This window comes from Trematomus bernacchii, unplaced genomic scaffold (genome assembly GCF_902827165.1).
Source record: "Trematomus bernacchii unplaced genomic scaffold, fTreBer1.1, whole genome shotgun sequence".
NCBI lineage: Eukaryota > Metazoa > Chordata > Actinopteri > Perciformes > Nototheniidae > Trematomus > Trematomus bernacchii.
In genome coordinates this window covers 5111463-5129724 of record NW_022987662.1, presented here as the reverse complement: position 1 = coordinate 5129724, position 18262 = coordinate 5111463, and the positions used below count along the sequence as shown (strand labels likewise).

The 18262-nt window shown below is 41.1% G+C and overlaps 1 protein-coding gene across 2 annotated transcripts; it reads right to left on the bottom strand.

The window, feature by feature from the left end:
• Nucleotides 1-3292: 3292 nt before the first annotated feature.
• Nucleotides 3293-10360, bottom strand: LOC117486891. 2 transcript variants are annotated; one of them, XM_034135479.1, is made up of 21 exons: nucleotides 10267-10360; nucleotides 10123-10181; nucleotides 9962-10048; nucleotides 9756-9877; nucleotides 9519-9662; nucleotides 9309-9386; nucleotides 9054-9221; nucleotides 8660-8762; nucleotides 8001-8221; nucleotides 7428-7584; nucleotides 7134-7345; nucleotides 6937-7051; nucleotides 6662-6861; nucleotides 6443-6557; nucleotides 6197-6366; nucleotides 6023-6117; nucleotides 5390-5520; nucleotides 4780-4969; nucleotides 4485-4626; nucleotides 3543-3639; nucleotides 3293-3405 (listed from the first exon to the last, which is right to left on the bottom strand). In XM_034135479.1, the coding sequence occupies exons 1-21, from the start codon at nucleotides 10287-10289 to the stop codon at nucleotides 3329-3331; spliced, it is 2706 nt and encodes a 901-aa protein (XP_033991370.1). In that variant the 5' UTR covers nucleotides 10290-10360; the 3' UTR covers nucleotides 3293-3328. The 2 variants fall into 2 exon arrangements, with proteins under 2 accessions (XP_033991370.1, XP_033991369.1); XM_034135478.1 differs by having other exon boundaries at nucleotides 6662-7051.
• Between the last annotated feature and the right edge of the window lie 7902 nt (nucleotides 10361-18262).

The following is an 18262-nucleotide window of genomic DNA, read 5'->3' as shown; positions in this document are numbered from 1 at the left end:
TACCCAAAATCCAAATCTGATCTGATCAGATAGGGATTCAAAGTTTTGAACTCCAGGGCCCAGAACACAGGGAACATCAAGAAAAGCATAATGGGGCTCCTTTAAAGTATCAGATTTGGATAATCACTGTTTAAATGAAGCTCCTCGATGCACTTGCAAGTATGAGTGAAGGTCAAGAGATCAGTGAAAAAGATTTACATTTTAATTTAAACCTACCACAAGTCAAATATTAGCATACATATTTGAAATAATTTGTCAATGTTTAACAAACTAGAGAATACAATTCCTGAAGAAATTGCTAGTGGGAATGCTTTATGCTGAAAAGCTGACGCTGAATTGCTATGCTGAAATGTAATGTGTAAGAAGAAAGTGAAGAATTTAGATTGAAATGATACATGAACACTGGGGGCTTGAATGTGTGATGAGAGAAGAAAAGAAAGTAAAAAGGCTTGGAAAAGCAGCAGAATATTTGAACTGCAAACTTTTGAACTAACTTGATGGCGAATGCTCTATCACCATGGCAACGGCATTTGATGACACCCCATAATACGCTTAGATGTGTTGATGGCTGCATCGTTACCAAACCTGTGAAGTTTTGGGCCATTTCGAGCATTTGAACTGAAGTTGTGAGAAAACCGTGTTTCATAGTGAACGTTATGTTGCCAAGGCAACGGCATTTGAAGAAATCTTAAAACTGTCAAATAGATGTCTTCACGGCTGGACTGTTAGCACACATGTGAAGTTTGAGTTTAAAACCACAGCACTGAGACTGCTCTTGTAAAGGTCTTCAATGACATCCACTTAAACACAGACAGTGGCAGAACTTCAGTGTTAGTATTATTAGATCTCAGTGCTGCGTTTGACACTGTTGACCACAACATATTACTAGACCGACTAGAAAACTGGGTGGGACTTTCGGAAACAGTTCTAAATTGGTTTGAGTCCTACTTAAAGGACAGAAAAAACTTTGTTTCTATAGGTAAATACACATCTGGGTTGACAAATATGACATGTGGGGTACCTCAAGGCTCCATCTTGGGGCCTCTTCTCTTTAACATCTACATGCTACCACTGGCTCAGATAATGAAAAACAACAAAATAAGTTACCATAGCTATGCGGATGACACACACATTTACGTAACAATTTCACCAGGAGACTATGCTCCAATTCAAACACTGAGTAAGTGCATTGAACAAATCAATGACTGGATGTGTCAGAACTTTCTCCAATTAAACAAAGATAAAACTGAGGTAATGGTTTTTGGAGCCAAGGCAGAACGTATAAAAGTTAGCGCTGAGCTTCAGTCTGCAATGTTCAAAACAACAGATAAAGCCAGAAATCTAGGTGTAGTCATGGACTCTGACCTGAGTTTCAACAGTCACATTAAAACAGTTACTAAATCAGCCTACTATCACCTAAAGAATATATCCAGGATTAAAAGACTAATGTCACAGCAGGATTTGGAAAAACTTGTCCATGCTTTTATCTTCAGTAGACTGGACTACTGTAATGGTGTCTTTACAGGTCTCACTAAAAAATCTATTAGAAAGCTGCAGCTAATTCAGAACGCCGCTGCTCGCGTCCTCACTAACACTAAGAAAGTGGATCACATCACTCCTGTTCTGAAGTCCTTACACTGGCTTCCTGTGTGTCAAAGAATAGATTTCAAAATATTGTTGCTGGTTTATAAAGCTTTGAATGGTTTAGGCCCAAAATACATGTCTGACCTACTGCTAAATTATGAACCATCCAGAACTCTCAGGTCTTCAGGGACTGGTCAGCTTTCTGTCCCCAGAGTCAGAACTAAACATGGTAAAGCAGCGTTCAGTTATTATGCTCCAAATATCTGGAACAAACTCCCAGAAACCTGCAGGTCTGCTGCAACTCTTACTACTTTTAAATCCAGGCTGAAGACTTTTCTTTTTGCCGCTGCTTTTAATTAAACTATTCATATCTTAAACTGCACTGTAACTTTTATCCATGTATTTTTTCTTTTAATGTTTATTTTATTATCTTTTATTTTTAATGACTGATTTTAAATGCCATTTTCTTAATGTCTACCATTTTTGTAAAGCACTTTGAATTGCCTTGTGTTGAAAGGTGCTATATAAATAAACTTGCCTTGAGCACTTTTTGACCATTTTCATAGGAGTTATAGCAATATCGTGTTTTACGGCGAGGGATGCATTGCCATGGCAACAGCTTTTGAGGAAAACTCACTAATGGCACAGACATGAAGGCTGGACCATTAACCATTATCTGAAGTCTGCTGCTCTGAGCATGTCAGTTGGAGTTATGACATCGTGTTCCATGACACAGGTGTTTATATTTGAGCTAACGACGTGTCCAGAGATCAAAGGTTTCCATGGTGATGTGCAGTAATCAGTGAGAGGAGAGCCTTTTCATTGTTCTGAATGAGAGATAAACCTCTTACATGTGAACGTTTTGTTGAACCGTAACAGATATTGGTGAAATTTCAACGTGTGAAGCATCTGAAGGAAGTTGAGCATCTGAAGTGTGCTTTTTGTGTACTTTCGGGTTAATGTGGCCTTTTTGGCAGATTAACTAAAGGTGTGCGGCTAATGCTGTGAGTAAAGATCAGCTTGAATTTACAATTGGCTTTAATGGAGACATGAACGTTTTTGTCACTTCATGCCCTCAAGAGGCATTTGGTTTAATTTATTTTTCAAGCTTAGAGATGTTTTCCTACGTTTGTCATGACAAATTAAGTCTCAGGAGTGTAGTGTTTGGGAATTATGGCAGGTTTAAAAAAAATATATGAAGGCGAATTTCAAGCTGTCCTCCACTCTAGCTTTGAGATCATACACACCTTAATGTTAAAATCTGAAGAAGGCCTCTTTACCAAGGTCGGAACAATGTTTAATATTTCTAAAAGAATGAATCAGATTTAAAAGTTGTTTAACATGAATGTCAGAAAGATATATATTTTTTTTAACTAAATGCTCACTCCAGGCAGTCTCCAACAAATGCATAAATTAGGCATATTTTGAGTTTCAACAATATGAATACTAAAATATGGCACACTTTTGGAAAGGTATTTTTCAAGCCTCAGGAGACTAAAGTTCAAGGTGCAATGTTATGATGAAGCAGTATGTCCGTATTGTATGCCTATTGCATGAAACCGTACACACAGGCAGTTGCTGTACAGTACATAATACATTTAAATATATGTGATTTGGAACGGAAAATTAGTTTGGACCTCCCCATAACCATAGAAAACACAACTATAGATTAAAAAAAACTCCAATATTCCCAAGAAAATACTACAAGTGTGAATTATTTAAAAATATTTTATTAGGACTTTGTTTAGGAGCTCATTATAATGATTGGTCCTGAAGTTACGTGTTTGAAACCAGGGTCATCTGAAACGTCACGATTTTGACCTGTGGGAGAAAAAAGAAAAATATATATCTTAGCCACTTTATTCAAAAGTCATTGTCCCATTTTATAATTTGAGCAAACACATGTAAACCTTATTGTACATTACTGGATAATGAAATCAGCATGTATGAGAGCATACCCTTCATCGTGTTGTCCTGGTCTGAACACTGCACATTACAAGCTGCATCCACTGGATTTCTAACATCACAGATTACCACCTCACAGTGGACAAAGACCTACAAGATATGAACAGATTTAAGGGTTTGTTATAGACAGCGTACTTTTGTTTTCCAAACTCTGATGCTGCGTTCACACCGGACGCGATGCTAATATTCACATCGCTCGAAGCGCTCGAGTTTCACCGCGGCTGCGTTTACTCTCATCATTCAAACAAGACGCGCTGGCTCGGGAGCTACAACTACAACAAAATGAACATATTTTACCGTGATTAAAATTGTAATACACGTTTCTAAATGATGCCGAAGTAACAACATACTGATACCGGTTGGTAAAAACCATAAATTAATGCTTGACAAGTCTGCAGACAAGACGGCAGGCGAAAAACCTTTTTAAATGCTTGTTGAATGAAGATCGGGTCGACCAGGCTAAGCTAACGTTGTATATGCTCATTCCACACTCATAACAATGAGCCTACAGACATAAATAAACCAGCGACTGTATTCGCCATGACACAGACAGTCTGTGGTTTGTACTCGTTTAACTTTTGTCCAGTTTCTGAACAGATATGAGGAGCTGTGAGCTCTGTGTGCTAACTGCTAATGTTTTCTGGTTGAACGTCAGGCTGAGATCCTCACCGCTGATTGGCTTCTGCGAGAACGCGTCACGTGAATTTGACACTCGAGTTGAAAAAAATTGAACTCTCGCGTTTGACGCGGCACCGTTAAATCGCGTGATTCGCGCCCACCGCTTCATGCTCGCTGTCGGAGCGAATTTGCGTCTGTCCGCGTCTCTGCATTGACTTTACATGTAATTGCGCCACCCCCAAACAGCGCGTCCGGTGTGAACGCACCATGAAGCATCTAAAAATAAAAAGACCATTTATTCTTATGACTGATAGTACCTGGCGGTTCAAGTTATCCTTGTCTTCGGCGAAGGCAAACATCGGGACCTCAAACCGCTTGAAGTTGGAAGGATAATGAACTCTGCCCTTAGGCAAAACAGAGTGGAAGATCACTGGGTGCGGGTCCCTTGAGTTTGCACAACTGAGGGAGAAAAAAAAAAAAGTTATTTTATTTGGGTAAAGATGTCCAAAAGTCTGCAAAATGAGCACCCTATGATTTTAAACCATCCCTTTTGTTCAGTTTGACAAACAGTTAATTGGGACAAAAAAAAATAAAGAAATATATACAAGTTACCCATTAACGATGAGGTCCCATCGAGGGAGGGACGTCTTGTCCTCCTCCAACGTCACCCAGCAGTACGCCAGCTCAAGAGATACTTTAGGGTTGTAAGATCCCATCAGTTCCACCTCGAAATACAGCGGCTGTTGTTGGTACTTTGTGATGGGATCGTCCTCAACGCGCTGAAACGCACTGTAGGAGTCGTCTGAAGTGAAGCAGAACATGTTGACCCGAATTAGACAGGAATAGAAACGGCCTGTACACAGAACATTAAGGTGCATAACGCAGAAGAGTTTAACTTGGATTTACATAGTCAACATCCCAGGTGCCAACTCAGTTCATTGGTTTAAAGATTAACTTTATGAAAAAAACCATTCCAATTACTTAAAGCAACTAGATTCATATGAACTGTCCAAGTTACCCAAAATCCTGCATTTTGATAGAAAGTGTTATCCTATCTCTTTGCATTAAGCTTTTTCAACGTGTTGACATGATCGAAAGAACTCTTATTTCCCCATGTTTCTAGCTTTGGGAGAGTTTCCAAATACTCAAAAAAATGAATCTAATCCTTAGCAAGCATGCAAGACAAAAACAAACCACACAAGGCATGAAGAACTTTCTTTACCCAAAGCAACTCTCATTTCAACCTGCATCTCGCCTCTTGCATCGTCAGTGTACGGTTCACTCCTGCGAGGTCGGGTGTTGAAGCCCATAGCCTGGTTTGTGTTGATGTCATAGTAACAGAACACCTGAAGCCTGAAAGAAGAAAACTCTTACGTGGGAACACTTAGAACTGTTCAATTGTTACCAATTGGCACCGTTAACATCTGGGATTGCACCATAGAAGGATTTATGGCGTACCAGTTGACTTCTGATAAGGAAAATACCATTTAAGAGTCTTTAAAGTTCTAACTTTTGTCACATGGTTAGCCTACAAAGTCTCTGTATTTGTTTTTAAATTTGGCGTCAGACTGTCAGTTTACATAATGGTGAACATGAATGTTTACGGCTGCAAAACCCAGATTTCTTTTAATAATGTCCAAGCTGAGAATTTCTCTTTTCTGACCAAAAGTCTAAAACCCAATGACCTGAAGTTTATCATGTTAAGACAAACAAAAAGCATTAAAAAGCTGACATTTAGAAAACTGGAAGCACTTTTTGTTAATTAATCTTCCATGTCATTTTTCAAGCAACAGCTTTGATAATAAATTAATCATCCAACCTTCAGCTTGGTGATTCCAAGTCTCGAGATACTCACACAAACTCCGGCTCCTTCAACTGTGACAGCTTTCTCAATTCAAGTTCATCTGTGATGGAGATTTCATTCTCATACACCATCATATTGGGCAAAAACTAAGAAAAGACAAATGGAAAGTCATTTCTCAGTTTTAAACCTACCGCAATCAGCAAGCTGTTCAGCAGCATGCTTTACCTTTCTGGTCGTCCCACAGGTGTTTGCAGTGAAGACAAAATAAGCGTACTGGTCGTTGCTGTATGTGGGGCCACAGGCGGGGTTTCTGAGGGTGAGCCGTCGGGGGTTCAGACTGGGAACAGACTCCATGGTTATAGCCAGAGCCGTGATGGTCCCATTAGGGAAACACCCTGAAAAAGACGATCAGACATTTGTATGCATTGGAGATTCAAGCCTACATAAGAAAACGTATTCTCTTTAACAAACCGATCAGCTTTGTGACGAAGTTGCAAGTCAAGGAGAAGTCTTTGATATGTTTGTTGGTCTTCGGATATCTCAGAGTCACATCCAGTCTGCTCTTGATGGATGACTCCTCAACAGCCTGAGAAGTTTTCAGAAACAATACATTATGATTTAAAGAGGACTATAATCGTGACAAATGTTGATAAATCCCTGCACATTTAAAACTTTGGTTAAGAGTCATACCTCGACCGTAGCATCAGCTGCAGAAGATGGTACAATCAAACTGAAATGTGTGTCGTTGCCCATTAAGCCGTACTGCTGAGCCAGGCTCAAGGTCAGCATTCGTTTTCCCATTATGGTCTGAAAGTTTAATCCTTTGGTCCCGTATTTCACGAGGACATGGAAATTCTTATCATCACAGCTACCTGAGACAGAGGGAAGATCTGCAGAGGGAGGAAAATACTTTGAAACATCTGTGCTCGTTTTGTTATGAATTCCTCTTATCCATGGGTACAGACCTATGTCTTCTAGTTTAGCTCTCAGATAAGCAGTGGCAGTAAATGGAGCATGCTTTGGCAGGACCAGGAAGCCAAAGGTCAGATGAAGATTGTAAATTGTAACTCCCATTTCTTTCTGTTGGAGAAACAGATAGTTATTAGCTGACAAAATTAAATAAAAAATGCATTTCATTTCCCACGTTGAGTGTAAGGCTCACCCTTTGTCCTACGACACGGTCCGTGAAGGGCACTTCAACAGTATAGACCTTTGAGAAGCCGTTAGGGGACATTTGTTCAAAGACTTTAAAGCCTCTGGCAATGCAGTCGGCCAAGGACAAAACCTCAGAGGGGGAGCTGATGTTCTTTAGTGTTACATCAAAGCCCACCGGCCCAATCAACGCCTTAAACATCATCTCCTTGGGAACAGTGGCTGTAGGTCAAAAATGAAGAAATTAAGGCAGGTTGCAATTTATGTAAAAAAGTAACATGAGTACCAAGATAATATGACTCACCGTCAATGACTTGTGGAGGTTGAAGCTGCAGGGGGGTCTCGACGGGGAGGAAGACTTTGTATCTCGTGTCCTCATTAGTGTCGTCTTCAGTCCAGAGCAACTCGAGCATCAGCTCAATCATATAAGAAGTGAAGTACTGACCATCCTGGACATGACTCTGCATAAACAAACATCCTGAGTAAGGCCTTTCCTGAATAACATCATCATCTACAGATTTAAAGAAAAAGGGAAATTTGTCTGGCAATGAAGCACTAGATGTTGCAACAGTCAAACATACTCACACGATCTGTTTACATTTGTTTTGTACATACCAACAGGATTTCAGTAGTGTTATTTTCCATGAAACAACAAAGTGTGATTGCTTGTTAAACTGTGTCTCTAAAGTCTAAAATGACTTGAATGTACCATTTAACTACGCTGATTTCTCCACTGTTGTGAGAAATTCTTTAGATCCAAGAAATATAAACATCTACATTTTGCCCTTTTGTAGTATTTTAGATGTTTTTTTTTGCATAGCTGCATACATGACTAAAACGACCTCGTCAATGTATGGACTCAATTGTTTTATCTAACCTTGATCTGGCAACCAGCAGCCCCAATAGGGATTTCAACAATGACGTAAAGGTCATCGAGAGTCAGGGAATAGTTTCTGGCCGAAATCTCTGTAGCTTCGAGCTTCCTTCCATCGACGCCCATGTTCATCTCCAACAGTCTGAAGTGTTTCGAGTAAATCAGAGGGTCAATGCGCCTCGGCAGGAACCAGCGGATTGAGGTTTCAGTAAAGAAAACCCCACCTGTACACCAAAAAAAAGCTAATAAATACACTTAAAGAAAGGTCTAACATGGAAAGATTTAAGGAAAAGGGCTAACGTTTCGGAAATAGTGAAATCCTCAAAACATTTTGACTGAACAAATAGTTAATCATTCGTATTTTATTTAAACAATCTGAAAAAGGAGAATTCAAATTATGAATGTAGCAGTTTTACAGCCACATACAGTAACAATCCTTAAAGTGTCATTTAAAAAAAAATAAAGCACTTCTTCCTGGATACAAGTTCTGGTGGGGAAGATATTTTTGGCTCCATTTTTAGAAAAGTTTGATATTTAAAAAAAGCTGGAATCAGAAATAATACTGGCAGATGTGTTTTTTTAATTCCTGACAGTAGAAAGTGCCCCAAATTCCGAGTGAAAAACACTAGAAGACATGACATCAGAGAGTCTCTTTACATTACCCTGAGCTTGAGGACAAGCGGCTCGTGCATAAAGTTGAGTAGTCAGCTTCGTCTTCTCAAATATAATCAAGGTGCTGAGCACAGTCATCGGCACACCTGCTACCTGCGGGGGGAGATTACACAACATGTGGATGTAAATGCATACTGTGGTAACATAATAATTTCCCTCGTAAAAATATGGGGGGGTTATAAATAAGAACTCACTGATTTAAGAGTGCCAACTGGATTCCAGACAAAGTAATGCATTTGAAAGGCTGTCTGATTACATTATTTTATCTATGGCTGCAAGTGTAAGCAAGTACCTAATGGGCTGCAAATGATTTAACAAGTCTGCCTGAGGGGAAAGATATCAAGTGAGAGTTGTTTGAATCTCAGTGAACTGCAGTCCACTTACATCCTTGGTGTATGTTTCACGTGAAGGATTTGGGCTTCGCAGCAACAGCCTGGTAGGAGTGCTTGAGATCCCATAACCATTTCTCTGGGCTTCGTCCACCTGCATGACCCTCTCCTCAGGAGTGAAGAACACCACTGTGTTGATTCTGAAGCTTGCGTCCATGGGTTGCTGTGAGGCAAATATCAAGACATTACATACAAGATGTTTCTAGAATAAGAAAAGAAAAAAAGGCAAAATGAGCCAGTCTTACTGTACCTCAGCAGCTTTTCGGGGATCCGAGTCGGAGTATGCAGGCAGGTTATATTCATTTGGAGCTGCTTTTTTCACAGACACCTAGAAATGAGGCCACTCCATAAGTGATAATCAATCTCTGCAGTGACATGCAATGTACCGGCCTTGACACTCATACGAGGCATCAAGCCACTAATCATATAGACGGGAACATGCCATGCTGCGTTCACTTGCCTCCATGTAGTTGGGTTTACAGATAATTTCCCGGGAGGCCCAGGGAGAGTAGTAGCAAGTTTCTTCCACCAGGTGAAACTCGTCTTCAACCACATTGTCAGATTGTAGCCGCAGACCTAGTTTTGTTGTGAATGCTTTATCATCCTAAAAACACATGGAAACAAGTCTCAAAATTAATTGCCATGTCAAAAGCAATATTTGGTGCTGCGTCACAAACTAGCATTCAGTCGTTTTTACCACATTTTGAGCAAAACAGTTTTGGACGGAGGCATAGATCACAGCGTTTCCCCTGTGGTCTTTCTTGATGGTGAAGCCACACTGAGAAGATAGACTTGGCATGAGGATGATTGAAGAGTTATCTGAGGAAACGAACAAGAAAAGTTCGAATTAAAAAAAATGAGATTAAGTTAAGAAAAAGCAACACATTTGAAATGTCAGCTTACTTATGACAGCGGACACTTCAAGAAAACTTCCTCCAAGTCCACTGACATCCACACGCAGCAAGTTTCCAAGGCATTTAGAGTTGATTTCTGGGATTAAAGATTTATATTAGATAGCAGCACACAAGTGTGTTGAAAAATATATCAAAAGGACAAAAACATACTTATTGGGTGCTTATTTTGTGCCTCAATGTTAACAACTGCTACAAGGAGAATGAACCACCTGAAAAAGATTGAATACATTTTAAATGTATAAAGAAAAATAAACCTTAATTTAAAATATATAGATAAAAAACAAAACTACAAACCCCAATCCAGCTGAACAACCCATGGCAAGAGTTGGGAGACTGGTGAAGGTCCCTGGTTTTTGCACTTTTTAAATGAATTTGTTGAGGATGAGGGAGGGTCCTGCTCAGCAGATATAACCACACACAGGTGGAGCACATTACTGCATAATGAGGTGATTGAGCAGGCCTGTGTGTAAAGTCTGAAGGGAATCCCAACATTTAGGGCGTTGAGGGTAGCAGAATGGCTGACTGAGCAGGGGAGAAGTATAGAAATATCTTTCATTAAAAAAGAAGCTGAAGCAATAATACTGAAGCATGGCCAAAGCAGTCGGATGAAGTTAAAAATAACTGAGAACAGCTAAATCTGTTAATCAGCTACCCAGTTTAGAGATTAGTAAGTATTTGGCATGAACATTAAGTTAATTTACTTATTTGTTTTGAACAATATTATATATTTGGTATGTTTCTTTTTTTCTTTGCATACACTTTTATGTTTAAATACTATACATTTTGCTGATATACTCACTTACTTTTACTTAAGTAACGTTTCTAATGCAGGACATATACTTGTATCAGAGAGAGTATTTTTACTGTGTAGTTTAAGAACTTTTACTTAAGTAAAATATCTGAATGTGTGTACAAGAAACTCCCTCTAAAGGAAACTTTGGGATTGTAGCTTTTGCACACGGCCAGGAGTTCAAAACTTTAATCTCAATCAGATCCGACCAGATTTTGAAATCCCATTTTTTGTGATCCAGGATCCACAAATCGGCCAGATTTTGTCCCTGTAGTTCAAAGCAATTCAGGATAGGATCACCCTGATCCAGATTACGACTTTTCAAGATTACTAGATCCTGAATATCAGTGCTTTAATCCTACCGATCGCCATCTAGTGGATATGAAAAATAATACAAGGAAGACAAGAGACCACATTGCAGAGACATCTATAATGTTTAATTATATTTTTAAATACATAAAGGACATTAAATCAGAATGGAATTGTAATTTTAAAAAATACTCTCACTAGGGTAACAACAAAAAAACATTCATTCAAAGGCAGCTGGATCATCCAGGCGTGCTTTGAGGAGCTGAATTCTTAGTGAGGTTTCAGTTTGCTGAAGCCGGCACAGCTGTATTTGTTCTTCTGCCAGACGGATCTGAATCTCTGCCCTCTCCGTTTCACGGCTCAACAGTGTCTCGTAGGCATCATCCCTCTGCTCTGGAACTGGTGATGGACTTCAGACGGCGCCAACACTCCCCCCGACACCAGTGAACATCCAGGGAGCGGACATTGAGAATGTGGAATCTTACAAATACCTGGGTGTTCACCTGAACAATAAACTGGACTGGACTGATAATTCTGCTGCTCTGTACAAGAATGGACAGAGCAGACTCTTTCTGCTGAGGAGACTGAGGTCTTTCGGGGTGCAGGGGGTACTCCATACCTGCCAACCCTACCGATTTGGGCGGTAGTCTACCGCTTTTGACATGTTTCTACCACCTACCGATTTAGCTGGCTTTCCCTACCGATTTCAATCTTCCCAAATTATTTTTTTTTTTTAAAATGCCCCTTGGCGCACTGACAAGCTGCTCGACTTTGGCTCCTATCCAATGAAATTGGATTTGCTCGTCACGTGATTAGTGTTTGGTTTTGGCGCCCCAGTTAAGTGTTGTTTATTCACATGACACACTGACAGCGACACACTGACAGCAACACACCGACAGCGACACACAGCGACAGGTTTTGATGGTTGTGATATGGAACTTCCGAGAAGAAGAAGCCCACCAAGCGGTGGGACAATGTATTTAAAGCCAAGTGGACAGCAGGTCACCCGTTCATCAAGGTATCACGGAGAGGAGAGAAGCACGCATTCTGCGAATTGTGTAGGTCCGACGTCTCGATTTGCCATGGCGGACATAACGATGTAGTCAAACACATAGCCCCCGAAAAACACAAAAGTAATGCGATGGCAGTCAAGGGTACTACTTTATCTGTCATGAATATGTTTGTTAAGAAGAACCAGTCAACTGCTGTGATTAATGCCGAACTGTTATTCCAAGGAATGGTGATCGAGCACAATTTACCACTCGCCCTGAATGATCACTACTCAAAGCTGGTGTCTCGGATGTTTCCGGATAGTGAAATTGCCCGGCAATATGCATGTGGACGTACCAAAGCAACACATATAGCGTACAGTGTGGCAAGCCACTCGGTTGACGGACTGAAAAAGGCTGTGGGTTTGAAGAAGGCACCGTACAGCTTGGCAACTGATGGGAGTAGCGACGAAGAAGATAAGTTCTTCCCAGTACTTATCACTCATGTGGATGAAGAGACTGGCCTGATCACAACTTCATTCCTTGACATGCCAGTCGTAAATGAAGCGACTGGTGAGAACATCGCATCGGCCCTCAAGGCGTCCCTTAAACAAGGTGGATTAGATGTTGAACAGTGTGTGGCTTTCTCGTCAGACAACGCGTCTGTAATGACTGGACAGCATCGTGGTGTGATGAGCTACCTCCGCAAGGGCAACAAAGACATCCATTTAGTGGGATGCCCATGCCACCTTAGTGCACTGGCAGCCAAGACTGGTGGGAAAGCGCTGCGAAGTTTCGATGTGGAGGATTTCATCATAGACCTCTACTATCATTTTGATAAAAGGTGGGCAAAGTTATTACTGAACACTTCATATAAAATTCAGGGAATATATTTGCATGCTTTACAATTTAAATGAGTGTTTATATCCTTTTAACCTTAATTTGTTATATTTAATTACTAGACAAATGGCCAGTGGCGACTGGTCATTAGGGGCACAGCCCCACCTAGTGTCAGCAGAAAGTATTAAAAATAATGATTACAAAAAAATAAATAAAAAAATATATAAAATATATTTTAAGATCATGTTTAATCATCTGATTCGTCTGTACATTGCTGTTTTAGTCTGTGTTCTTCTAATTTCTTCCATTTGAAATGGCACATAAATTATGATATTAAACTTATATTCAAGTTCATTATATTAAACTATTTTACATTTCTGTTTCTTAGTGCCAAGAGGAAGCATCAACTGAGGGAGTTTCTCGTCTTCAACGATGTGGTCGTGAGGAAGATCCTGAAGCACGTTTCCACAAGATGGCTCAGCCTACACAAGTGCATCGAGAGGACGCTCAATCTCTGGGAAGGCTTGAGGTCCTACATCTTGTCAACCTTAGATGCTGATGAAGATGACATGGAGCCTCCGTCGAAGAGACAGAGGTAAGCTCAGCATTGGTATTTATTTTTGAGAACCATATACAAATATTTAGTAAAAATGTTTAGGCATAGCGTTAATGCTATCATAAATAAATAGGCTACATTCTGAAAAGAATAATAAGTAATCTTGAATAAAACGCCATGATTTAGGTAGCTAATTTATTAATTTAATTAAGTACTATAGAGTAATTATTTACTTATACTCTACATTTTGTGAAAAGTGAAATATATCTCATTAAGAAATATAGACAATTCATGTTACTTTAAATGTTGTGAAAATAAAATGTTTTGAATGTTCTTCATCAACCAGCATACCTTATTTTGTATTAATATTTTAACCACCTATTACCTTTCATTTAGGTTGAAGAAGGGTGGTGCTCGTGAACAGAGGCTTCTGAAAGTATTCAAGAGTCCAACAGCAAAGCTGTACATGTACTTTCTACATGCCATCCTGCCAAACTTCGACAGCTTCAATGTACTCCTGCAGTCTGACGCCCCAATGATTCATCGGCTGTATCCATCAATGCTCAAGATCTATCAGGTATTCTAACTATTGTAGATAGCATAAGATTTCAGTCGTATATATGTAAAAAATAACGTTTTATACAATAGAACAATTACACTTGATTATAATGTAGCACAGGTTAATGATTCTGGGAAACTATTATAATTGTACATTCTGTGATGAAGCCATATCTTGTTTTGTTAATCCAGACAATTACTTTTTTCTCAGAGCTTCCTGTCCTGTTTGGTGAAGCCAGCTGTACTGCAGGAGGAGAGTGATGTCCTTCAGGTGGACTTCAGAAATCCCTCCAATCAGAAAGACAGCCAGGAGTTGTTCGTGGGGTTTGCAGCAATGCAAATGATCATAAAAGAAGACATGGAGGGCATGCATGAGGTGAAGAAATTCAGGTTGGAGGTCAGGGACTTCTATGTGAATGTGCTGGCCCTATATGGCAAAGAAGTTCCCCTTCAAAGACAATCTCATCTGCAATGCTGTTGTGGTGGACCCTGCTGTTCGACAGAATCTGTCTATGAGGTCCTTTCTGAAGCTGCTGGATGAACTGCCCGCCTCTGCTGTCCCAACAGATAAACAGGATGCTGTGTGTGTGGAATTCATGCAGTACCAATCCGCCAAAGACACAGACCTACCCCCTTACACAGATGGAGAGCGGGTTGATGCTTTCTGGGCTGCCATGGCAAAGCTGAGGGATCCTGCAACAAGCCAGCCTTTTTATGAGAATCTCTGCACAGTTGCCCAGCATGTGTTGCTTGTGCCTCACAGCAATGCCTACTGCGAGGCCTTGTTCAGCATGGTGCGCAAGATCACTACTGATCAGCGGAGCCAGCTTGGGCGTGGCAAAGAAGGCCATTCTAAGTCAAGTGTTTACAGTGAAACTTATGGCATCCGAAACACTCTGTGTGGTCTGTTGGCAGGGAAGATAAATATCTTCAAAAAATTCACCTGCTGCAACTGGAAACCAGACCCTGAACTTCTGAAGAAAGCCAAATCCGCCACGTACCAAGCACTAAAATGACTGGAACATTCTGTGTAATGATATATTGATGATGTGATGCATGCAATATATTAAATGCATGGTTTATACCAGTATTCATGTGGTTCCATTTCTTCTGATCACCTAATTCGGGGCGTGCACATTTGCCACGCGCAAACCTACCTCTTTTGGACTTTGGAAAGGTGGCATGGTATGGTACTCCTTCAGACTTTTTACGACTCTGTTGTGGCATCAGCCATTTCTATGGTGTGGCCTGCTGGGGCAGCAGCATCTTCTCGGCTGCTGACGGGAAGAGACTGAACAGACTGGTAAGGAAGGCCAGCTATGTCCTGGGGAGTCCTCTGGACACTGTGGAGGTGGTGGAGACAGGAGAATGGCAGCCAAGCTGTCCTACCTGCTGGACAATATGTCCCACCCCCTCCAGGACACCCTGTCCTCACTGTGCAGCTCCTTCAGCGACAGGCTGCTGCACCCAGCTTGTCTCACTGAGAGATACCGCAGGTCCTTCCTTCCTGCAGCGGTCAGACTATACAACCAGCACAGCCCCTAGTAGACACCCCCCCCCCCCCCTACACACACCACAACACAGACTATATCACCCCTTGCTGCTAAATACCAATCAACTATGTGCAATATGTGCTATATGTGCAATATATAAATATATATATGCCGTTAATAACTGTGTAATTTATAACTGGCTGCTAATCCTTAGAAACCGTTACAAGGTGTGTTTTTTTTGCATTTTGTATCTTGTAAATTGTGTAACTTGCTGCAGTTAAATACCATCATACTATGTGCAATATGTGCTATATGTGCAATATATACATTATATACATATGCCATTAATAACTGTGTAATATATACCTGGCTGCTAAATCCTAAGAACTGTTACAGGATTTGTATTTTGGAAAGTATTTTTCTTTTCTTTTTTATATTACATTTTTATTATATCATAACTTAGTACTTTTTTCTTAACATAGGTAACATTAAGCTGTCTGTGGCTCTTTCCTGCTGTAACGATGCAAATGTCCCCTCTGTGGGACTAATAAAGGTATTCTGATTCTGATTCTGATTTTCTGGTGCGCTTGCATTTTCTCTTTCGAGGTGGCTCTTGCAGTGTGTCATCAGGCCTGGCTGAAGGTCCAGCTTCTGGATCCACAAGGGTCAGGAGGACCTCATCTTCAATGGTGTGTGTCACATCAGGTGCATTGACGACCTGAAATGAAAGTTTATCAATATACTTTATACCCCTTAAAGGTAGGGAAGGTAAGTTTGAGAAACCGGCTCGAGATCGCTAGAATTTGAAAATACACAACCGGAGAAAATCTGCCACTTCCTTATAGAGCCCCTCCTCCAACACACACGAACGTGCACATGACCAATGAGGGCACGAGATAAGTTTGTGCACAGATGGAAGGCTGACAGGCAGGTAGGCCATCCAGTTATTTTAGCCGGGCCGGCTAAAATGATTGGTCGTGCTTTTTACAGTATTACGGTTTCCACAGATGACTTTTTTATGGATTTTTTGTCAAAGCACTTAAGATATTCATTGCTATCGGGATGTTAAGAGCATTCCATGGAATATAACAAAAAGTGTATCTCGAGCCGGTTTCTCAAACGTACCTACCCTACCTTTAATAAGATGATCACAAGCATGCAAGCTCCTGGAAAATTGTAGTACTAGGATGCTATATAAAGGCCCTGACACACCAGGCCGAAATTGGCCGTTTTCGTTAGTCGGACGACGAAGCGTGCCCTGTCGCCCAAACTCAATTTGGTGTGTCCCGCACCGTCGGCCGTGACACGCCTTATTTGGCCTTTCATGGTCGTGCGTCGGCCACAGGCAGTCGGACAAAGAAATCACTCTGATTGGCTGTTCAGCTAGCGAATCAGTGCATGAGAAGCGAAACGGTTGCTTGAGAATGTCTTCCACAAGCAACACTCCAATGGCCAACACACTCTCACTCCCTAAACGTCCAGGAGCGACGCTTGGTCAGGGTCCCGTGGCGTGCAGTTGGGACGCGCCGAGGCTCCTTCAGCTTCATAAACGGACGCAAGGAGCCTTCAACTGATTGCAATGTATTCCCATCAGCGGCGGTATTTGACGCTCATGGAAGCACCGCATCCGTTTATGTCGGCGGCTGTTTAAAGGCAATGTGAGCGTCCATTCCCATTGGATAACAGAGGATTTTACACCCGGAAGTAACTATTCTCCTTACTGTCGATTGATTTTTACAGTGATATCTGCACTACTCATCAACTCAAAAACACCAGATTATCCTTGCTAATTACACAACATTGATTGGTTTTAAATTGTGTGCAATGCTTTTGTATTTTTCCCCTTCGATTTAGGATGGCAGAAGACACTACACTACCCAGAATCCTCAGCTATTGTTTAGGACTACACCATGTGCTTTGTTTGACAAACCCCGTGATTAGTTCTCAAGCTCTGTGATTGGTTGACCTCCAACTGCATTCCATATGAAAAAAACTTTCGAGTCTTGATTTGGATAGTGTGCCATCGATGGGTTTCATTCCATTTCAAAGTGCTGTTTGACGCGGTGTAAACTTTGCGCACTGCCACTCCAACATCCAACAACATCTGCTCAGACCCATCTGCACGGGTCTCAGCAGATGTAAAATTAGGCCCCTTTTTGTCCATCTTTCCAACTCAATGGTTTGGTCAGGTCCAGCAATTAGTTTTATAGGTCTGGCCTTGCTATTAATTACATAATTAACCACAGGCCCTAACCAATCTGGACATGCATTCCAGGTGTGTATTTGCAATTACTTATTATTCAGAGACTGATGTAGGCCTACTGACTGAAAGAACAGTCCGAACACAGTCATGGCAGGGATTGTTCACATCTTCCATGCTGGAAGGAGAGGTTACCGCCAAAGGGTCCACACCGAGCGCCCCAAACCTCTCCAACAGTACACAACAGAAGAACTGTACAATCGTTTTCGATTTGGACTTGATGACATCAACTACATTGCTGATCTGGTCAGGCCACAACTGCAGTGCAGAACCTTGCGTAGTCATGCTCTGACTGTAGAGGAACAGGTCCTCATTGCCCTGCGCTTTTACACATGTGGAACATTCTATCAGGTCATAGCTGACAGCATGGGAGTCCACAGGAGAACAGTGGGTGAAGTGGTGACAGCTGTGTCTGATGCACTGGCTCGCCTGCTGGATCACTTTGTGACTTTTCCCAATGATGGCCAGATTGCCAAAGTGAAGCAGCAATTTTTT